The sequence below is a fragment of the Hemiscyllium ocellatum genome, chromosome 50 (genome assembly GCF_020745735.1).
Source record: "Hemiscyllium ocellatum isolate sHemOce1 chromosome 50, sHemOce1.pat.X.cur, whole genome shotgun sequence".
In the NCBI taxonomy this organism is placed as follows: domain Eukaryota; kingdom Metazoa; phylum Chordata; class Chondrichthyes; order Orectolobiformes; family Hemiscylliidae; genus Hemiscyllium; species Hemiscyllium ocellatum.
Genome location: NC_083450.1, coordinates 8,819,127 through 8,843,097, shown reverse-complemented (window position 1 = coordinate 8,843,097; position 23,971 = coordinate 8,819,127). Strand labels below are relative to the sequence as shown.

Sequence of the window (23,971 nt, the reverse complement as noted above, 5' to 3'; positions counted from 1 at the left end):
GGAAAAAGGCTGGAGAATGGCACCAAGACACGATGCTCATTCAGACAACTCAAACAGCCAAGTTGAGTTGCACCATAACAATTCTGTGGGGCACTCTGAGATTTGCAGGTGTGAGAGAAATGCCGACTCTCTTTTTAAGTTATGGAGGAGTCGTGACAAGCAACCATGAGACACTGACCTCCGACTGACAACATCCACAACCACATGCAAGGTTATGAGGCCATGCCGAATATGCTTGGAGAAAGCTTCAGAGTACGTACGGTATTTTGTCCACGCCAGAGATAATGGCAGCGAGGAATTTGTCAGTAGCAGCCCGGAGATTGCGAATGGATATGTCCAGCCTCCGCTGGACTTCATGGTGGGTCAGGGCTTGCTCTGGAGTCACCTCATATGGCAATTTGCTGAAGTGGGAGGGAGAGGGAGAGAAAGAGGGAAAGAGAAAATCAATTGCTTGTTTTTGACATAGAGTCATAGAGATGTACAGCATGGGAACAGACCCTTCGGTCCAACCCGTCCATGCCAACCAGATATCCCAATCCAATCTCGTACCACTTGCCAGCACCTGGACCATATCCCTCCAAATCCTTCCTACACATGTACCTATGCAGATGCCTTTTAAATATTGTCATCGTACCAGCCTCCACCACTTCCTCTGGCAGCTCATTCCATACACGTACCACCCTCTGGATTAAAAAGTTGCTCCTTGGGTCTCTTTTATATCTTTCCCCTCTCACCCTAAACCTATGCCCTCCAGTTGTGGACTCCCCGACCCCAGGGAAAAGACTTTGTCGATTTATCCTATCCATTCCCCTCATAATTTTGTAAACCTCTATAAGGTCACCCCTAAGCCTCCAACACTCCAGGGAAAACAGCCCCCAGCCTGTTCAGACTCTCCCTATAGCTCAAACCCTCCAACCCTGGCAACATCCTTGTAAATCTTTTCTGAACCCTTTCAAGTTTCACAACATCTTTCCGATAGGAAGGAGACCAGAACTGCACGCAACACATGTCTTGCCGTCTCAATTTACAGAACTCAGTGCTAGAGACAGGTGAAGCTAAAGTGGTCTTGGGAGTTCACAATCACAAGCACAGTTTTATTCTGATAGATCTGCTGCAAAGTTTTGAGTTCCTTTGCACAAAGATATGGCCACACTTTGAAATGGTACAGCCCTGCACAGACTTTGGCGAGTATAAGATCGACAGACAGACACCGCTAAGGAGAACGGTTTGCCAGTCTCAAAGCGTGCATTCACAAGAAATAAATACAACGACAGCCAGATCCATAATCCAAGGAAGTTACCACTGACCAGAAGCTGAACTGGACACAGCCATATAAATACTACTGCAGCAAGAACAGGCAGAGGCTGGGAATCCTGCAATGAGTATCTCACCACCAGACTCTCCTAAAGCCTGTTCACCATCGACAAGCCACAAGTCAGGAGTGCGATGGAATAATCCCCACTTGCCTGGTCAAGTATGGCTCCAACACTTGAGAAGCTCAGCACCATCTGGGATAAAGCACTCCCCAGTTCCCCAAATGCCAATGTCTGTCCACTCACCGGACTGCAAAGTGATGCGCAGGTCTGGGCAGCCGGTGGGAGCCCTGTAGGGATGACAGGCGACTGTTTATAACATAAAACAGTTTAAAAGGGAACATAACACCCAAGCCATGGGAAAAAGGCTTAGGAGGGGGCAATTTTTGGACTTGACTGACAAAGTGAATTTTGAAAGAGAATTTTTTTTTTAAAAAAAATGGGATTTGTTAAGAGAAAGAGCTAGTAAGCCAGAGTTGTTCCGAGATTTGGAATTAGCACCAAAGATTTGGAAGAATGACAGGCCCTGCTTGAAATAAATACCTGGTTAAAGGATCAACGATGACTATAAAGGAGGTCACAACATGAAAGAATTACATTTGAGTACTGCTTTAGAGATGAAGTACTTTGACAAAGTTCTACAACCCTTATGTTTAAAAGGAAAAAGCAAAGCAAATCAGCATTCAGCTTGTGGTGCTTTTATTATCCAATCTTGTGACATGAGCATTGCTGACTGGGTCAGCATTTGTTGCTCATCCCTAATTGCCCCTTGAGAAGGCTGTGGTGAGCTGCCTTCTTGTACCACCATAGTATATGCATAGGGACACCCAGTGATGTTAAAAAGGGAGTGTTCCGAGATTTTGACCCAGTGAAAGTCCCAAGAATTTGCAGACAGTGGTCTTCCCATGTCTAGTACCTTTGCCCCAAATGAAAGCGGTCACAGGTTCAAGGAGTGCCACTGACGTTGTTGCAGCCTGGCTTGTCAATGGCACGCACTGCTGCTACTGAGCATCAGTAGGGGAGGGAGCGAGTGCTTGGGGATGTGGTGCCAATCGAGCGGGTTGCTTTGTCCAGGGTGGTGTCGAGCTTCTCCAGTGTTGTTGGAGCTGCACCCATCCAGGCAAGTGCAGAGTATTCTATCACACTCCTGACTTGTGCTTTGCTAACAGTGGACCAGCTTTTGGGAGAACAAAGGAGAGTTAGTCTCCACAGAATTCGCAGCCACAGACCTGCTCTTGCAATTGTATTGAAATAGCTGGTTCCTGGTCAATGGTCAGCTCCAGCATGTTGACTTTGAGGGTAGGGATGGGGCGAGAAATTCAACGAAGGTTAATGCTGTTGATCATCATGGGAGACAGATCAGAAGGTGCCTGCCTCAATGGTTTGGATGGAGGTTGCCACAGGCCGCAGATTTTCCAACACCCCACAACTGGAACCTGAAGGCTCCTGCTTACTCACACACAGATGTTAACTGAGATAAAGGAGAGAGCTTAAGAGGTGAACTCAGTGGCAGCCAGATAGCCCAGTGCTAATCTGGAAGAAAAGGTATTCAGCTGGAGACTGAAGCCCTGCGAGCTTCAGCGAGAACAGGACAGCAGCATTAGGAACAAAATTTATTGTCTTCACATTTCTTCAGTGAACAGTACAGAAATTTGATTCTCTTCAAACCGGGAGCTGAGAGGGAAGTCTGGTGCAGAATTCAAAACAGCAGGCCTAGAGCTACATTTGCTGGACAAACCTGGTTAGATTTAAAACCAGACACCTCATCAATTCTACCTACCCTCCCCAATTTTAATTGGTACCTTGCCACACATGCACTTAACCTGAAGCTGTACAATTAGAAAGAGATTTGCTTCAGATCAAATACTCTGCTGACTGGGGGTGGGCACTGATCCTACCCACCCTCAAGACTGAGCAGAATGGAGCAAGCGACACACCAGCGCAGTGGTGGATACAAAGCCACTGGCAATGGGACTAAACATTCCAGGATTACTACAATGTTGCAGAGATTTGCTATCAGGAGTAGGGGTTGGGTGGCCAATTACCTTAGGAATATTAGATGTCAAAGACATACTCTCCGCCCTGTGTGATTTCAAGGACAGGCAAACTCCTTTTGCCCTGTGAGAGTTTGAGAATTTGTCTCAAGAGGTGGGGAGGGACCCACAGCCCAGCCTGATCTGGTCTTTGCCAAATGCCCACAAGGGGGCACAGGACAAGAGCAGGTTCAGCAATGCCTGTAACCCTTGGGAGCAGGAAGTGGTTCCACTTCGCCCAGACGGGAGGGACCTATGTCATGGCGATCCCAGCCCCCACCCGCAGACACACTGTTCCAACCTTTACCTTCTCTGCCCAGTTTCAGTCTCCATCTGGTTCACCCAGCTCTTGTAAATATCGACAGGGTCGGTCTTGATGCTCAGGGATTTATCCTGCAGAATCTCCTTGACGACGGGCCCCAGGATCTCCCGCAAGGCGTTCTGACCACGGACATTCCGGTAGAAACTCACCACCAGCTTGGTGACGGTGGGGTTGCCAGTGATGATCTCTCGGACCTGGTCAACCTTTGATCTGGATGGGTTGGGGGGGAAAAACGAAAGAAGAGAAAGTGGAGAATCTTGGTGGAGAGTTGTACCAATTTGAATAAAAAAAAACAAAGCCTCACCGTCCGTGGACATTTTACAGCAGCCAAAAACAACTTCTGTACAGATAATGACCGCGTTTAATTGGCCTCAACTTTTTAAACACTCTTCCTTACTTCAACTTGATGATAACAGGCCTTTTAAACATTCCAAGGTGCTTCACTGAAGGGTTATCAGACAACATTCGAGCCACATGAGGAAACATGAACGTACAAGTTAGAAGCAGGAGCGGGCCATTCAGTCAGTTGAGCCCGCTCCATCCCTTCACAAGATCCATGGCTGATCTGACTGCGGCCTCAACCCCACTTTCCATTTCACCCCAATCCCCCTAGTTAGTGAACAGAACATCCATGTCAATCTTAAAAATATTCAAAGGAGCCAGTCTCCTCCACTTGTTGGGGATAGAGAGTTCCAAAGAGACAAGATTCTCTCCCAAACGCCCGAATGAGGAGTAGGCCATTCAGCCCTTCCTGCCTGCTCTGCCATTCAACAGAAATGTGGCTGATCCAATCACTCCACATTCCAAATGAACCCCAAGCAGCTTTTTTAGACAGAAAGGAATTCCTCATCTCTAAAAGAGCTACTAAAAACTGACCCTCAGCTCCACAACAGCCAGTGAAAGAGAGAGAGGGCGAGCGAGAGAGAGCACAATATTGCAGATCTAGATCAGATAGCTAGAAGCGTTGTCTCTCTGCACTTCACCAACCTGCTCGGACTTCTCCACCCACTAGCAACCACTTCTGCACAAGCCTGAACATCCCCCTTCCCTGCTATTTCTGCACCTATAAGGAAATGAGTAGTTTACCTCAGGGGCACACAGACATAAGCAGGAAAAGGCATCTAGGGAAAAAGTCAGTCAATAAATCATCCTTGTTAAATGGCCACGTCTTGCTGGGTCAAGAGGTATCATATTGAAGCACTTTACAGGAATAAGCCTGTTTGTATTGTATCTATGACATCCCATGTGAGCAACCTGAGGTTTTCACATACACTGCAGAGAGTAGCAAGCAGAAGGAACTGAATTGCTGTCTTAATGACCTGGTGCAGAGAAAAATGACCAGTGCTCAGTACAAGACTGATGCACACAGGCCAGAATACCAGAGTGAGTTTCTCTGCTTTGTGTTTATTTGCTTGGCTGTGGTTGAGGGGATATCACCTTCACCTCTGCCACTCCACACACCCTCGGGAGTATATGGACAGGGATTTCACTTCTGCCTACTATCCAGTGACTCCTATTTGGGCATCGGATTAGGGCAGGATCCTCTGATGCCTGGGCAGTCAAATAACAAGTCAATAATAGAAGATTGAAGCAGGCATCACGTTTACTAGGATCAATAAGGGTAGATGGAGGAAGGGTTTTTCCCCTGGGGTGGGGGAGGTTTGGTCTACAGCCAGCAAACCACCTTCGGATGAGGTAAGCCATTTATGACTGAAATGACGAGCAAGTTCTTCACTTGGAGGTTGGTGAATATTAGGAATTCTCGATCCCAGAGGTTTGTAGATTCTCAATCATACAGAAGTGCAGCATGGAAATAAATCCAACTTGTCCATGCCGACTACAGATCCTAAATTAATCTAGTCCCATTTGCCAGCATTTGGCCCATCACCATCTAAACCCTCCTATTCGTGACCCCATCCAGATGCTTTTTAAAAATGTTGTAATTGTACCAGCCTCTTCGATTGGCAGCTCATTCCATGCGCACACCACCATCTGCGTGAAAAAGTTGCCCCTCAGGTCCCTATTAAAATCTTTCCCCTCTCACCTTAAACCTTTGCTCTCTAGTTTTGTATTCCCTGGGTAAAAGACCATGCCATTGAGAATATTCAAGATAGACTTCTCGAGATTGAGGACATTGAGGGGTATAGGGCTAGTGCACTGACTGGTGAAGAGGTAGAAAGTCAGCCATGATCTGGTTGAATGGCAGGGCAGGCTCGAGGGACCAAATAGCCCCCTCCTGCTACTATTTATCTTTCCCATCACCATGGTCACATACTTAATTTCCTCTTGAAGAGCAGTGGTGAACAGACGCAAGAGCAGGTAGTCTTCTCTCTGGTTGGCTGCGTAGTTGTAGAGTGAGAATATGACGGAATCTATGAACTTGGTTGATCTGTTCTGGGGCATCTGGAAAATCAGTTTGGCCAAGTACACCGGCTTTGTCTAGCACAAGAGAAACAGGCGCAGATCGAAAGTCAATGAGCTTTTAATCCAATAAGAACAGACATCACCAGCTAGTCCCAAACACCACAAAACAAAAATGGATCACAAAATTACAATCTGGACCAAGACCCAGCTTATGTTAACATCACTGGACTAGCAATCCAGAACACCAAACTAAATTCAAAGTTTGGGAGAAGATTTGTAGCTCGGGTGCTCGCTGTTGTGGTTCTGTTCGCCGAGCTGGGAGTTTGTGTTGCAAACGTTTCGTCCCCTGTCTAGGTGACATCCTCAGTGCTTGGGAGCCTCCTGTGAAGCGCTTCGGTGATGTTTCCTCCGGCATTTATAGTGGTTTGTCTCTGCCGCTTCCGGTTGTCAGTTCTTGCTGTCCGCTGTAGTGGCCGGTATATTGGGTCCAGGTCGATGTGTTTGTTCTATCAACACATTCTATCAACAATGCACTGAGGATGTCACCTAGACAGGGGAAGAAAAGTTTGCAACACAAACTCCCAGCTCGGCCAACAAAACCACAACAACCAAACTAAATGTTCCAGATTCTTGGGTTCAATGAATTCAATAAAAACCCAGAATCAAATGACTATAAAACCATTGTCAAATGTTGTGGAAACTCATCTGGATCATGAACGCCCCTCAGAGAAGGAAGTCATCCTTAGGTTGGCTGGACCTATTCCACACCCACAGCAATGTGGTTAACTCTCAACTGCATAATCTGGGCAATTAGAGATGGGGAACAAATGCAGACCTAGCTAGTGGTGCCCACATCCCCTGAATGAATTAAAGGAATACGAAAAAACAAAATCAGTCTTCCCTTGGATTTAACCCTTTGACAATAATTGTGAATGTGTCCAAATTGTGTTGGATATTCCTTTTATCACTTTCCTTTTTCCAGCTCAAATATAGTTTTCAACTTTCAAATTCTCATCGATAAAATACTTCAGAGGAATATGTCTGAAGCAAGCAATTGAAGCAATTGAATGATGGTTTGACAACAGGACACCCTATCAGCTTAACAGAAGAGTCCCCTCTGGTGTATTTCAGAAAATGGGATGAGGCTCCCTCTAGACAATTTATCCATTTTTATGCTGTGGGGAGATAACAGGGCAAAGGGAGGGGTGGAAACTAAACACCAAAGGAACAAGAGAAGGCCATTCAGCCTTCTTACACCTGTTCCTTCATTTCAATTAGATCGCAGCTGCTGACCTACTCTGTGTCTTCGCTTGCTCAACAGTGGCTGTACCCACACCACAATGCGACTAAAACAAAAAACAGCAGCAAAACAAGTCTTCCCACCCTCCCCACACTGTGCTCCAGTCCCCTCGAGATCAGGCAAGCCCTGCTACAATCTCCCTCACTCCATCTGAAGGCCCTTCAGCCAAATAACAGATGGCAAGGGAAAATCAAGTGGGGTGACAGGAGGAGACATTGTCGCTGCGAAACCACGGTTACCTGCAGGAGGTAGAAGAGATGTTGATATGCCTCAAGTTTCTCCCGCTTCTGTCTGCTGAGAGCCTTCAACCCCTTCTGCTTGTCGATCACCATCAAGTCTTCTAACTGACCCTTGTTCTTCTTAGTAAGTTTCTTGCAGTGGGAAACCACTTCCTACAAAATTGAAAGCAACAGTGTCCCAGTTTCTGTCTTGGAGATACATCCCCATGCTCCATAAAACTTTGGCACTGGTTCAGTGAAGTCATGCTTTACTCACAGGTCAGCACGATGACTAAATAGTCAACTGCAATAAAATCTTTGGCTCAAAAAGGCGTAATTTTGTCCATGATTTACCAGGCATGTCAGCCCACTGCCATCTATTCTTTGTCCAGCAACACTGCTCCAATCGCGAGCAACAACTGCAACAGTGTAGACGGGCAGGGAGAGAGGGGTCCAGGGTTCAGGGCCCCAGTCAAGAATGATGGCTCAGAGTTAACCACCAGCTATCACTCACAGAAATCATGGTCCTGAAGTCAGCGTTTATCTATGCTGTTCTATGGAAGAATTAATCCATTCTAAACAAATAAAAGGGTGAGTGTTCAGAAGTAACCACTAAAAGGGTGTATTTCCATACCAGTCAGAATGGGTATGGGTGGTATCAAACATGGCATCATCATTGAAGTTGTACCCTGTTATGGACAGTGACATTCATGAGACAGTCAATACATGCGAGAAATTATATCAATGGCAAAGTGCTAAGTAGAAATGACATACTGTACCACCAGCAAGAAATAAAGGAACACCCCTTCTTGGTGACTAAAATCTTAATAGGTACAGGGAGCCAGCGATCAACTATGATAACAGTCTGAGACACAGAATGATTTAGAATTGAACCATGTACAAAAGACAGCCATGCTTTTGTTTCTGTCCTTTCTAGAATTTGCACCACACTTGGGGGGTCAATGCACACAGTTCTGATCTCCGCACTATAAACAAAGACCATAGAGACATTAGAGAAGGCACAAATGGAAATTTACGAGGATGATACCTGAGCCAGGACATTATAATACCAGAAGTGAGAAGTTATGATTATCAACAAAATGCCAAAGAAACTGAGGAAGGTTCCTCTAGGAAGGGAAGGCTGAAATGTGATGAGACAGAGGTTACAAAAAACCATGACAAAGTTTGACAGAGTCAAAGTGGCGATGTTGCAGATTCATTCCTAATTTTTTTTTTTAAAAACTGTTTTCAAGATGTTGGCGTCACTGGTTAGAGCAGAATTTACTGCCAATCCCCAAGTGCCCTGGAGAAGGCAGGTGGTGAACTGCTTTTGTGAACCACCGTAGAGCTCGTGGTTGGAGGAAGACCCTCAGTGCCGTTAGAAAGGTTAGGCAGTAAAGATCAAATGTAGGTGCTGTAAACGCAAGATGGTCACAAATAAACCCAAATGAGAAACCAAGAGAGATGCTTTCAACCGTAAGAGCAGGGAGTGTGCGGAATTGCACCCACAAAGAATGTTTGAGGCAAATAGGAGAGAAACACAGAAGGGGGAATTTGGATAAATGCAAGAACAAGAAAGGAATAGAAGGATAGGGTGTCCCAGGTTAGGGGAGGGTTAAGAAATAATAAGGATATGTGAGGAGCACAAAGGCCAGAGGCCGAATGGCCTGCTTCTCTGCAGTATATTCTCAATTACACAAGCTTAAACCACCTTTTTGAAATCTCCCATGCACGATAAAATGCACAATCCTGCCAAAAGAGGAATAAAACCAGACACTTCGCTTGCTTAAAGGGCTGGACAGCCTCTCACCTGCAGGGTGATCCTGTTCTTCACCAGCAGCCCTATTTTTATGTCCATGATGTTGAGGTCCTGCTCCAGGCGTTGATTGGAACGTATGTGCTGCACCACTTCCTCCCGCAGTCGCATCAGTTCCCACTCCTCGCGGAAGTCGTGGTCACTGTGCTCCAGGAGATGAGCAAACTTCCGAACCACGCTCAGCGGAGGGTTCTGGGCACGGACTGAGGAATACAAGCTTTTTTAATTTGAGAAACAAACTTTGCTCCAATAGCCCGTGGAACTCAAGTTGCAGACAGAGGTGAAATTGGGACCTAGCCATGACACCGCTTGGGTTGTGTTGCATCAATGCATGACATGCACTCTGTCTGATATTCAGCTCCGTCAATAGTATTGGAACTGAATAACAGGTCTTTATCACGGTCAGCATTTGCTAATTTGCACCACTTAATGCAGGACTCCCTAAACCATGAGTTACAACTCAAGGGTCATGAGCTCTGAGGCAGCTTTTCTAATGAAGGGCCCGAATAATGCTGGGGGAATAAAAAGGCCTGTACAAAAGTAGATTTTTGAAAAAAAAAACCCACAGTTTAAATACTTCCCAGCAGATAAAGCCCATCTTCTCCAGCCCTGCTCTTCTCATAAAATCTCCCTCCTCCAGGCACACAGCAACATGGTGGATTCCTAACTGCTCTCAGAAACTGTACAGTAATCGGTGCAGATGAAAAGGAATTGGGGATGGGCAACAAATGATGATCCACATCCAGTGAAAGATACTTTTAAAATATCATTATGGTACCTCTAATGCAACCTCTCAGGACAAAGGAGGACAGGGCATTGGTTTACAGCCTCACCTGAAAGGCTGCACACCCTCACTGGTCCATTAGAGTGACGAGTTAGATCAGTGACTGGTGCTGAGTGACCAACTCTAACCAATCTGAGTGAATGAAGCATCAAAGGAGCAGGAGAATCGACGTTTCGGGCATACGCCCTTCTTCATTTTCCTGAACGTCGATTCTCCTGCACCTTTTTGGTGCTGCCTGACCTGCTACGTTTTTCCAGCAACACATTTTTCAGCTCTGATCTCCAGCATCTGCAGTCCTCACTTTCTCCCAATTTGAGTGAATGCAAAAGCTCCTGCAAGGCTGACTAAACAGGCAACGTCTTTGGTGCAGCGCTGAAGACCACTAGAGCCCTTGGAGGAATTGGACCAAGATGGATTCAGAAGAGCCTCCATTGCATCTCGGAGCCTTGGCTTCAAGTGGGTTGCCAGCTGGCAATGATTACAGAAGAGGAAAAGTGCTGCAGGTCTCAAAGAAACCTGAAATGATTCAGTGCTTCAAACCACTTACCCAGGAGCCTGTAGTCTCCTCTGGCTTTGTTGGCTCTGACAAACGCCTGGATCTTCACCACCGAAGCAATCTGCAGAAATGAGTAAACAGTTGGTCTTTAGAGAGTCCAAGGAAGCACAGTACCAGGATTTCAGTCGAGTGGGCATCTGTTACCAAACCTGTGTGATCAGGAACTGATGAAGTAAATTATGACTTTACTTTCCAATCATTTCCTGTCAAAACAGATAGAAGGAGCTTTACTCTGCATGTGATCTCATGCTACCCTGTCCTGGAAACATTTGATGTGGATGGTGTCAAGGCGACTTCTCTTTCTATTTCCTTCCCATTTAAAAGAGTATGAACTGATCAACGAGAGCCCCTACATTTAGTGGGCACAGCTTCACCCCATAGGCTCTGGTCACCAATTAACAGCAACAATATAGTGTCAGGAACAGGGAATTAAGCTGTACTGGGCAGTCGGAGCATCAAGGACACAATACTTCTACTTTGGAGACAATGAGGAGGAGCCCATCATCTTAAACATCATGAACCAAGAGTTGGTCTTTCTGTCTAAAATGCTGTCGTTCCAAGTGATGAGCTCTGTGTACAAACGAAACGCACCCACACAAAAACAAAATGCAGGAAATCTGAAGCAAAAAACAAAATGGAGAATTGGGAAACACTCTGCAGTGCTGATGGAGAAAAAAAAAGAGCCAACATTTTAGGTCTGGAGGACTTCCTGCAGGATGGGGTACTCTGAATGAGTGAAAGATATGGAATGAGGCGGTGGGGAGGCTGGGGGGGGGGGGGGGTGGAAACGAAGAGCAAATGGAAAGGTCTGAGAAAGGAAAGGTTAAACACCAAAAAAATTCATACTGCAAGGTTAAAGAGAGTGCAGTGGACGAAGAAACAAAAGATGTGCCTGTAGAAGGCTAGAATGGAAGAGCTTACAAAGCCATAACTCGAACACACAGGAAATGAGAGACAGGCAAGGTGAAGGAAAAGTTAAGATGGCGAGGGACTGGATAGAGTGGAGACCTGGACAACTTTGGTTGTGGGGAAGACCAAAACTAGTGGACATGTTTTAAGAATAAGACAAAGTTAAGGAAAATTACTTTTTCTCAGAGGGTCATCAGAATGTGTAATTCTCTTCCCAAAAAGGTAGTGCATTCAAACTTATCCAAAGGGGGAGTTAGATAGATTTTTGATAGACAACGGATTTAAGGCTGCAAATGGGACAATGGAGATGAGATCACAGCCAAAACAGTTATGACCGTACTGAATGGTGGAGCAGGCTTGAAGGACCAAATACAATATATCACAATTATTGCAGAATCCAGAAGGCTGAAAAGTAGTTAGGCAAGAGAGGAAGTAGCTGGGGCCCTGACAGTTATCTTTGCAGCATCCTTAAACACAGGAGAGGTGCTGGTGGATTGGAGGGTTGCTCGTGTTGTCCCCACATACAAGAAGGGTTGTAGGGATATTCCAGGCAATCTACAGACCAATGAGCCTGACATCAGTGATGGGAAGGTCGCTGGAGAAGGTACGGAGGGATAAAATCCATTTATAGTTGGAAAAGAATGGGCTTATCAGTGATGGGCAACATGGTTTTGTGTGGGGGAGATCATGCCTTACCAACATAGAGTTCTTTGAGGAAGTGACCAAGTTGACAGATTAATGAAAGACGGTTGTTGTCATATACATGGACTTTAGTCAGACGTTTGATAAGGTTCCTCATGGTAGACTAATAGAGAAAGTGAAGTTACATGGTGTGCAGGGTGTTCTAGCTAGATGGATAAAGAACTGGTTGAGCAACAGGAGACAGTAGTAGTAGTTGAAGGGAGTTTCCGAAATGGACAAAGGTGACCAGTGGTGTTCCACAGGGATCAGTGCTGGGGCCACTGTTGTTTGTGATACACATAAATGATCTGGAAGAGGGCACTGTTGAGATGACGCGAAGATTGTTGTAGTAGCAGGAAGCATAGGGGACTGTTAAAGAATACAGGAGAATATAGATCGACTGGAGAGTTGGGCAGAGAAGTGGCAGATGGAGTTCAATCCAGACAAATGTGAGGTGATGCATTTTGGGAAGACTAATTCTAGAGCGAATTACACAGTAGACAGAAGAGCCTCGGGAAAAGTTGATGAGCAGAGAGATCTGGGAGTTCAGGCCCATTGTACCCTGAATGTTGCTGCACAGGTGGATAGAGTGGTCAAGAAGGCATATGGTATGCTTGCCTTCAGACAGGGTATTGAGTATAAGAGCTGGCAAGTCATGTTAACATTGTAGAAGACATTGGTTCGGCCGCATTTAGAATATTGTGTACAGTTCTGGTTGCCACATTACCAAAAGGATGTGGACACTTTGGAGAGGGTGCAGAGAAGGTTTACGTGGATGTTGCCTGATATGGAAGGTGCGAGCTATGAAGAGAGGTTGAGTAGTTAGGATTGTTTTCATTAGAAAAAAGATTAAAGGCGGGGGAACCTGAGTGAGGTCAACAAAATCAAGAAGAGTATAGACGGGTTAGATAGAGATAAGCTTTTTCCCAGGGTGAAGGATTCAATAACGAGAGGTCACACATTCAAGGTCAGCGGTGAAAAGTTTAAGGGGGGTACATGTGGCAAGTACATTACACAGAGGGTGGTAGGGGCCTGGAACGCGTTGCCAGCAGAGGTAGTAGAGGCAGGCGCAGGAGATTCATTTAAGAAGTGTCTGGACAGATGCATGAGTCAGTGGGGAGCAAAGGGATACAGATGCTTAGGAATTGGGCGATAGGTTTAGACAGCGATTTGGATCAGCTCAGGCTTGGAGGGCCGCAGGGCCTGTTCCTGGGCTGTAAGTTTTCTTTGTTCTTCTTTGAAAGAGGAGGTGGTTTTCCCACAGCTGCACTTATGCACACACCAGACAGGGTGCTTCGAGCCTTGAATTAAGCAGCTGTGGCCAGGTTTTGCAACATTTGATATCTCTCCCAGTACCTCCATCCAATTTCAAACCTGTTCAGTCCTTTAAGCAGAGAGTCTGCTGACTGGTAGATTATTTATTCATTCACGCTTACATTGTTCTTGAAGTGCTGCAGCCTTGCCCTATATCTCCTCTTTGCCTGCCACATCCTCACCCAGGACTGAATCTAAAAAAAAACATTAAAGGCAATAGTTAAAAAAAGAAATCTAACAAACTTGACTCAACTGACTAGGTGAGCAATGTTCAGGAGTAACAGATCTTCAGGGCGGTATCCTCGGTCCAACTTCTTCAGCTATTTCATTACTGACTCCTTCCATCACAAGGACAGAAATGGGGATTTTCGTCAATGACAGCACAATATTCAGCACCATTTGCAACTCCTAGGATACTGAAGAAGTCTCAATCCAGATGCAGCAAGACCTGCATACCATCCAGGTTTGAAGTGACAAGTAAAATGCACCCACACAACTGCCAAGCAACAATGATCTCTAACAAAGTAGTGAATCCACCCATCACCCTTTTTCACATTTAGTGGCATGACTATCATTGAATCACTACTAGCAACATCCTGGAGGTTAACCATTGACCAGGAAATGAATTGGACTGGCCATGTAAGTACACTGGCCGCATGAGCAGGTCAGAAACAGGGAATCCTGCAGATACACTAAATAACCAAGCCTCCAAAAGGACTTTGGTACTTTCCACATTGTTCAGCACACAGGAATTTGATGTTAAGATAGGGCTGAAGGAAGTCAGCAACAAATTATTACAAATGCAAGAAACTCTCCCAGGGTTCCCTGGGTGTTCAGCCGCTCAGCAACAAATCACAAAGGTGCTTTACTGAATGTAAGGACCAGGAGCATGTCAAACACAGCATTCCCTCTGAATTTCTTCCTGGCTCACAATGCCAGTCACCATGCATGGAACATCGGAGCAGCTGTGCAACTTTCAAGGAACATTACTGAGGGGGGTTATTCACCCCCTCAAGCCTGCTCTCCAATCTAATAATCATGGCTCATCTCATTCCGGCCTCAACTCCACATCCTACCCATCCTCTGACATTCTGGATCCCTTGTTAGTCAAGGATCTCTCTCTCCTTCTGCTTTGAAATATGGTCTCTCCTCACCTCTAGCCCGCTCTGTGGAAGAGAATTCCAAAGACTCATAATACTCTGGAAAAGAGATTCCACTTCATCTCTGTATTAATATGGGACACCTCATTTTTAATCTGCGCCCCTTTGTTCCAGTCACGCCCACAGGGGAGAGAACTTCGTCCAAACATCCACATTGTCAAGCTCCCACAGGGTCTGATATTTCAACATTGGCGCAGGCAATGTTACAAATACCAGAAACCTGAGCTGGAGTGGGTTAGCCGGTCCCTCGAGACCGTTCTGCCTTTTGGCGAGAACGTGGACTCTCTGCAACCTCACCTCCACTCTCCCTCCATTTCCCATTCTCCATTGAGACAGGCTGAACCACCATCACATCTCATTAAAGGGGGCTTGTCGTACACGTTTTTTTTTCATCTGTGAAGGTACAAGGTACCTTCCTACTACTGCTTAGGTTCCACTTCAAATTAAATCTCACTGGCCTCATCTCCAACTCTGCCTCGCACTTTCTCCCCAGATCACCAAATCCCTCAGATTTCTCTTCGAGATCGGAATTTAATGTCACCATATCAGTCCTACATCCTGATTTATATCGCTCTCTGTGCTACATGTCAACTACTGAGTTTCTTTACACTTATCTTTCAATTTGCCACCTTTTTATTTTAGGAAAAAGTTCCACTTCCAACTAGAAGGACAAGAGCATGGGAACGCCAGCCCCTGCAAGATTCCCCGCCAAGCCACCCAACATCCTGATTTGGAAATATATCACCACTCCTTCATTGTCACTGGGCAAAAATCCTGGAATTGCCTCCCTCAGGGCATTGTGGGTTAGCCTACAGTAGGTCGACTGCAGTAATTTGGGTGGCACGGTGGCACAGTGGTTAGCACTGCTGCCTCACAGCGCCTGGAGACCCGGGTTCAATTCCCGACTCAGGCGACTGACTGTGTGGAGTTTGCACATTCTCCCCGTGTCTGCGTGGGTTTCCTCCGGGTGCTCCGGTTTCCTCCCACAGTCCAAAGATGTGTGGGTCAGGTGAATTGGCCATGTTAAATTGTCCGTAGTGTTAGGTAAGGGGTATATGTAGGGGTATGGGTGGGTTGCGCTTCGGCGGGTCGGTGTGGACTTGTTGGGCCGAAGGGCCTGTTTCCACGCTGTAAGTAATCTAATCTAATTCAAGGCAGCAGCTCATCTTCAAGGGCAACTATGGATGGACAATAAATGCTGGCCCACCAGTGACATCCACCCCCCACAGCTGAATAAAAATAAATCTGTTTATAATACAGAGGATGCTCAGTCAGCTCAATTAAAGGTTTTGCATTGCTTTGCTGAGACAATCCCTTTAAAAATGAAGCTTCATCAAGTGATTCAATAATGGAACACATCTCAGCATGCTCATTTACATAAAAGCACAATTTGAAACAAAGTTTGATCACACAGCATTGCCCTTTTGTGAAGAGCACTGCTTGTCACTGGCCACTCGGGTGCTTTCCTATCTTCCTGGTGAGAGAAAAAAAATGAAACAAAGTCATTCCGCAGGCTGGTTAATACCTCATGACACTCTTATCGTGCAACTGGGGTTGAGCTGTTTCATAAGCACCTGGATGGCACACACTCACCATTCTCAGGTTACTCTAAAGAAAATTACGTGTTAAGCTTGTGATGTTTAGTCCTTCTTAGTTTAACTGGTAAATTGCAGAATGCAAAGATTAGTTTGTTTAAATAGCACTCTCATTAAAATTATACATTTAAACAAATTCTCCGGTTGAGCACAGCCGGTCGATCAGTACCGCTTCCCTAGTTTAAGAAAATTGATTATCTGAATAATCAATTAGGTAAAAACAATGACTGCAGAGGTTGGAAACCAGATTTTGGATCAGTGGTGCTGGAAGAGCACAGCAGTTCAGGCAGCATCCGATGAGCAGCAAAATCGACGTTTCGGGCAAAAGCCCTTCATCAGGAAAGGGCTGATGAAGGGCTTTTGCCTGAATAATCAATTAACTAAACGAAATAGTGTCCAGCCAATCTCATTCAGATAATAGAGGTTCCTCTATAGAAAGCTCTCACCTCTGTCTTATAACCAATCTTCAAAAGAAAAGGACAAAATACACCTCTTAAAGCTTAGTATCATCGCAACTAATGTCAATGGTCTATTCCACATTGGGGAACTCTCCCCCTTGATGACCTTCTGCCCTGTGAACTTTCTGGGAGATGGGGTTTAGGGGTGGGTAGATTCACTGGACAGCCAGCAACAGAATGAGACCTCCCGTTCCATTCTTGCACTGCCCCAAACACAGGATGCAGAGACTGAGAAGAAAAAACAATTGGCTCCAAACCCAGTCTGTGGGCTCAACGGAATCAAAACTCCTACCAGCCACTGAGGGATCTTTAAATATTTATTATGCTATTTAGACCAGTCTTCCTTCATTATAATTAACATTACATGACACAAGGCCAGAGCTAAGTGGTCTGTACCTTAATTACAGCATCTGTGTTGTCTCGAAAGTGATGAAGTCTCTTCTGGTAATCTCTCCGCTGTCTGTAACCTCTCCAGCGCGACTGAAACATAAAACACAGCTGAATGCTATTCCCTCCACAGTTACCAGCCACCACAAACAAGAGGATAATTTTTAGGATTTAATTTTGGAATCTTCAAATTTAGCAAGAAGAAGAAAACTAATGTTGAAAAATAATTTTTCTTTGGATGCGAGTGACACTGGCAAGGGACTGTTTATTGCCCACGAGTTATCAGAGCATGTTGGCACAATGATGCACAGATGTTGCAGCAGAATTGTGTCTTAAGGGACCCATTGATAATTTCAAGAATGGTCTCGTCTTCTGATTCAAAAAGCCATGACTACCTTTGCTGCTTGCTCACTGGATGATATTACTCAGAAGGAGTCATTCAACACTTACGGCTTACTATTCAGAAGAGCTACGTGATTATTCCCACTTCTGGCAGAATTGCATATTGCTCCTCTGTTTAGGTATCGATCGATTTCCTTTTCAAGGTTATTATTGATTCTGCTTTCACTACCCTTTCAGGCAGTGCACCCACAAATCTTACCCAGCTGGACTCTATTAATCTTTTACACAGAAACACTCCAAAGTTACATTAGGACCACATGCTAACCACCACCCTCCAAAGGACAATAAATGCTGGACTAACCAGTGATACAGATGATGTGAATGAATAAAATTTTTGAAAATTAGGTCATTTGATCCATCCGCTCCACGCTAGTGCTTATCCTCCTTGATGCCATCTCCCCCCTTTTGTTTTTAAAGGCACCTAACTAACCTGTTCCTTTATGCTTTCTTTATTTTTTCATGGGATATGGGCTTTGCTGGCAACACCAGCATTCATTGCCCATCTTGAATAATGTCTTGACTGGCTCACCATAGAGTGGATGTGGAGATGATGTTCCCTCTCATAGAATAGGCTGGTAGCGGAGGGCACAGCCTCAGAACAAAGGGACAACGCTTGAGAACTGAGGAGGAGGAATTTCTTCAACCAGAGGCGGACAAATCTGTGCAACTCTCTGCCACAGAAGGTTGTGGAGGCCACATCATCGAGTGTATTTAAAGGAGAGATAGATAGGTCCTTGATTAGTGAGGGATCAAGGGCTATGGGGAGAAGTCATGGGGTTGAGAAACATATAAGGCGGACTAATTGAGGACAGCAGATGCTGGAGATCAGAGTCGAGAGTGTAGTGCTGGAAAAGCACAGCAGCTCAGGCAGCATCCGAGGAGCAGGAGGATCGATGTTTCGGTTCTCCAGCCCCAAAGATGCTGCCTGACCTGATGTGCTTTTCCAGCACCATATCAGCCAAGATTGAATAGAGGAAAAGACTAGATGGGCCAAATGACCCAATTCTGTTCCTACATCTTGTGGTCATATGGAGGCCAGCTAAGAGTTAGCCATATTACTGAGGTCAGTGGAGTCACACATCAGTCACAGGTCAGTCAGACAGCGTAAGGACAGTGATCTCTTTTCCTGTTAATGAACTCAGTGTTTTTTTTCTAAAAACCTCAATTAATTTCATGGCCTCATATTCCAGATTTATTCATTGAATTTAAATTCCACCACCAATGTCCCAGGGCCTCTGATATAGACAGCTTGGATTTAATCCTACTCCTACATCCTCACAGCCATTCGAGATAGACAGAATACAGGGATTCAGACTATTTTCTTTCCCATCCATTGAGAGAGAAAAGACCCTATCAGATCCTTCCACAATCTCCTTGGACAAAACTGCCCTAATTTTTCATAGTGGGGATAGAGGAAAATGGGGAGGTTCGCTGATGATTACAGTGCCCAGTTCCACTGGTAATTCTTCATGGTCCATATCTGCATAGAGCAAGAACCTGGACAACATTCAGGGTTGAACTGATAAGTGGCAAGAGTCATGCCACAATGAGAGTAAAACCACCTCCCATGAGATTTAATAGCATCTCCAAATGCTCTATTGTCAATAACCTGAGGAGAGTGGGAGAGATACCTTTGACCAGATATCACCACTGGATTCACCTGCTAAAAACTGCAGCTTATTAAAGGAGGCTGGGACTTCTACAGCGTATGTCTGTCCCCCAAACTCCTACACCACTTGCAAGGCACGAGTCAGGAGTGTGACGGAACTCTTTCCATGTGCCTGGATGGCCAACTCTAACAAGAGAATCAGCACTATCCAGAATAAGACATCTCCCCCATTGATTGGCGTTCCATCTACCACCTTAAACATTCACTCTCAATATCACCAATGCTCTCTCGCAGTAGTGTGTACCATTTGGAGGACGCACTGTGGTAACTCATCTACACTCCTTTGACAGCCTCTTCTAAAATCGTATCTTCTACCAGAGGGACAAGGACAGCAGATGCAGGAGAACTTCACCACATTGTAGGACTTTACCAAGCCTCTCAGTGCAGACCTGGAAGTACTAGCGGCCATTGCTTCACTGTCCGGGGTCAAAAATCCTAGAAGTGCCTACCTAACAGTATCTGGTAACACCTTCATACACAAACTGCAGTGGATTAAGAAAGGGGTAAAGCATGACTTTAGAGAGGTAGCAGAGGATTTGCAATAAATGGGGTGTGGAATAAAATGCCTTTCTGGATTTGATCACAGGCGAGCCAAAGAAAGTCACTAAGGTCTTCAAACTAAACAGTCAAATAACCTCTCTGAGAAGAACAGATTCAATTTGATGATAACTCCTGGATTGGTTGGTGAACCCAACACTTGGTGGTGGATTCAAACCAAAGTCTATCAACTCCTCCTTCATCTACCTTGGTGCTAGCTGTGGCTCAGTGCATGGCTCACCTTACCTCGGACACGTGGATTTGAGTGCCACTTCAAAGGCACCACAACAAATTCCATGCCTAGACCTCCAGTAGCTGTAAGGTGCAAGTGCTGCACTGTTGGAGGTTGCACCTCTACAGAAAGGGTTCACAGAGTGACAACGAGTTCAGCGCAGTGTTTGTTAAGTGAACACTTGCTAAATTGTGCTGACACGTTAATTGCAGTTGCTAAATCAAACAGGGACACAGGAAACAAGAGGAAGAGTAGACCATTCAGCCCCATGCTTTGCCACTTTCCCAGATTTTGGCTGATCTGCTACCATTTTCCTGATAACAGCCCATAGACTTTGTTATCTTTACAACAATTTAGTAGAAGTAAAAAAAAAGTGATGTTCAAAAGAGAATTGGACAAACGCTTTAAGAGGGAAAAAAACATTGCAGGGTGTGGGAAAAAGTGTACGAGAATAAGATCAATTGAAGAGCTCTTCCAAAGAACCAACATAAATACAAAAGCTGAATGGTCTTTTTTCACGCTAGAACAGCCTATGATTACAGCCATGATCTCTAAGGGCAGTAGACACTGGAGAATCCGAGCTGCACGTACCACACCAAGTCACGGACCATCCTTCGAAAGTATGTCATTAGTTGTCAAATGTGTTGGAATATTGTGTGTCTCTTTCCTTCTGCCCATCCTGTTCAAATTACCCCAACTTTTTCCTGAAATTGTGTTCTTAGGAGTGCAACTCAAATGGCACTCCATTCTTTAAACACATGAGCCCAGGTGGTGACAGCAGACTGCTCGAACACAAGGATGGCGTAGCTTAGCCAGATCCCAATCTCCAGGCATAATGTTATGTATCAGTGGGTAATCATTGCAAGAGTTTTCCCGGGCAAACCAGGAACACAAAGGCCGATATTATCACCCCAGCAAACCATTAAGGCCAAAACCACAACCATTTCAGGTTCACACCACTCCCCCAAACACTAACAGAATGGCTGTGTTGCATTCAGACAACGTTATATGACTCGGACAGACTGTGCTACTCAGGGACAGATTATGGAAGCAAAAGTGGTTGCCAATTTATGCAGAGCAAGACCTGTATCAAGGGGAGGTAATGACGGTATTATTACTTGACAATTAATCCAGAGCTCCAGGTAATGATCTGGGGGTCCAGGTTCAAACCCTGCCAAAGCAGATGGTGGAAATTGAATTCAACACAAATCTGAATGGAAAGAGTTTTATGATGGCCATGAAGCCAAGTCAGAAAAACCCACCAGGTTCACTGATATTATTTATTGGACTTGGATATCCTTACCCACTCTGATCTGCATGCGACTCCAGCAAACACAGCATTATGGTTGACTCTGAACTACCCTCTGGGAGAACAGATGTGTCATAAATGCTAGCCTAGCCATCAACACCCACATACCATGAAGGAACAAACAGAACTCCACACACGGCAACAAGAGGAATGTCATTTCTTTTTTTAAGATAGCATCAACGGGAGGGAGGCAATGTCAGTCAGGAATTCAAGGGATGTGGCAGGATGTTTACTAGCATGGAGACAAGGATGGGCGGGGTCAATTTCGAGGTGCATCCCTGACAACCTGACATCTCTTCAGTACCGCACTGGAGAGTCGGCCTAGATTATACAGGAAGAAAGGTCAGACGCACTCTACCTGGACCGTTACGATGGCTGGCAGTTGTTTTTGGAGAAAGTCTTTGCGAGCGCACAGATCCTTCCGAATGAGATAACCCTTCATGTGGGCCTGAAGCCTTGTGATCATTCCCTCGTTAGCCTTCCAGAGTCTCTCTCGATTGTAAATAGCTGTCACTCCAGTTACCGTGGCCTAAAATCGGTTGGTGGGGAATAAAGGTAGCAATTGTCAGAGCCTACAGTGTCTACAACATATCTGACCCACTCAATTTCTCACGACCAACAAGAGCCCTAGACAGCTTTCTGTACCTGTAGGCCATTCACCCTCTGAGCTTATTCCACCCTTGAAATAGATCCTGGCTGATTTTAACTCTTTTCCTCGCAAGATGCGGACATCTATTTTGATAATGTGAGACACAGAAGTGTTCCTGATTTCCACTTAGTGTGAGGAATTGCTTTTTGATATCATTCATGAACAATCAGGATCAAACTTTGGATTTTAACATTTCTGCCATCCCCACCCCATTCTGAACAATTTCCCATGCCTCTTTGTCTGCTACATTCAAGGAAATGCAAGACTAGTTTGTGAGCCCTCACCTCGGAATGTAACTCTTCCAGGCCAGGATTGTGCTGGTGAATCTGCAATGCACCCCCTTACAAGCCAATATGCCCTTCCTGAGCTTCGTGGGAGAGCTTGGAGTTGGGGTGGAAAACAGGAGAATTGAACCCAGCTACTCCTAAGCAAACTGAACTCAAATAGTGAACATCACTTCCTCCCATTTCTAGTTCAGCCCCCGAGGTAAGGGATAACATCCCATTAGCTTTTCAGATTACACCCCCCCTCCATTCCTAGCTTCTCGCCATTTGGAAAGATTTCTGGTCTCGCCTGGATCCAAAGTGGATGGTCCCTCACTTCTCCATAATTGAGCGGTTTGTTCCCACTGGTTTAATCACACAACGGCCACTTACACGGTCTGTCAGCTCCTCTGAAGCTGCTGTGTGGCTCAGGACAGTGACAGGGAAACCATACCTGGATCTCTTCCCTGCTGATCTGTGTGGAGCTCTGCACAAATCCCCTGGGTCTCTCCCAGCTCCCCTCGAGCGTCTCCAAATTGAAATAGTACAGCGACCCATCCTTCAGCTTGTGTTTCACCCAACTGCTCTGGTTATCTCCTAAAGAATGGAACAATCATAAATGGCTTGCCCATCTCATCCAACATTAGTACCGTACACTACAGGAGGAGGCCATTTGACTCATTATACTAAGGCCAGCTCTTTGAAAGAACCCTAAAATTAATCCCACTTCTCCTCAGCCTGCATTTTCAAAAGATATACCTGGTTAGGATTTTCAAAGGGGAGACAATAGTTAGGTGGTAGTTAGTGTCAGTGGACCAGTAATCCAGAGGCCCAGACTATGGGTCTGGGGATACTGGTTCAAATCAAATCCTGGGAGGTCATCATTTACTAGAACTGAACTGAATCAATCATATGAATACTATGGCTGCAAGAGCAGGTTAAAAAGCTAAGAATCATGCAGAAAGTAACTCACGTCCTGACTTCCCAAAGCCTATCCACCATTTGCAAGACACAAAGCCACGAGGATGATGGAATACTCCCCACTTGCCTGGATGAGTATAACTCCGACAATATTCAGGAATATCTACACAATCCAGGATTGGTACCACATCTAAATTCAAAATTCACTCTTTCTACCACCAATGTACAGTAACAGCAGTGTATACCATCTACAAGATGTACTGCATAAATTCACTAAGACTCCCTAGGCAGCACCTCCCAAATGCGCAACCACAACCTCCCAGGGGACAAGGGCAACAGATACTTCCTCCAAATCTCACAGCATCTAGACTTGGAAATATATCAGCCATTCACTGGGTCCAACTGCTGGCACTTCCTCCCAAATGGCACTGAGTGCAGCAAGTTAAAGTTGTTGGCTCACCACCACCTACTCAAGGTCAATTAATGCTGGCCCCAGCAACAATAACCACATCCTGTGAATGAAAAGAGTTAAACTTGCACAAAAAAATAAAAAGTCAGCATGCAGGTATAGCAAGCAATTAGAAAGGCAATAGATAACTTTGGCCTTGATTGAAAGGGAAGCAGAGTACAGAAATAAGCCTTGCATAAGGTTTTGGTGATCCCACTCCTGAAGTGGTGTGTGCAGTTTTGCTCTCCATATTTCAGGGGTGATATACTCATGCTGGAGGCCGTATAGAGAAGGTTCTGGAGATGGGCCCAGAGTTCAAGAGGCTATCCTA

At 45.3% G+C, this 23,971-nt stretch overlaps 1 protein-coding gene across 1 annotated transcript in view; it reads right to left on the bottom strand.

Moving 5' to 3' along the window:
* The window catches only part of iqgap3 (IQ motif containing GTPase activating protein 3), a 93,957-nt gene that overhangs the window by 29,153 nt on the left and 40,833 nt on the right, over window positions 1-23,971 (bottom strand). The window contains exons 18-27 of the mRNA XM_060820614.1: window positions 22,726-22,868; window positions 21,718-21,888; window positions 17,220-17,303; window positions 13,733-13,804; window positions 10,698-10,767; window positions 9,361-9,569; window positions 7,572-7,724; window positions 5,944-6,107; window positions 3,654-3,878; window positions 261-401 (exon numbers count right to left, since the gene is read on the bottom strand). Of these exons, the coding sequence (XP_060676597.1) occupies window positions 261-401; window positions 3,654-3,878; window positions 5,944-6,107; window positions 7,572-7,724; window positions 9,361-9,569; window positions 10,698-10,767; window positions 13,733-13,804; window positions 17,220-17,303; window positions 21,718-21,888; window positions 22,726-22,868 (1,432 nt within the window). The remainder of the gene's footprint in view (window positions 1-260; window positions 402-3,653; window positions 3,879-5,943; window positions 6,108-7,571; window positions 7,725-9,360; window positions 9,570-10,697; window positions 10,768-13,732; window positions 13,805-17,219; window positions 17,304-21,717; window positions 21,889-22,725; window positions 22,869-23,971) is intronic.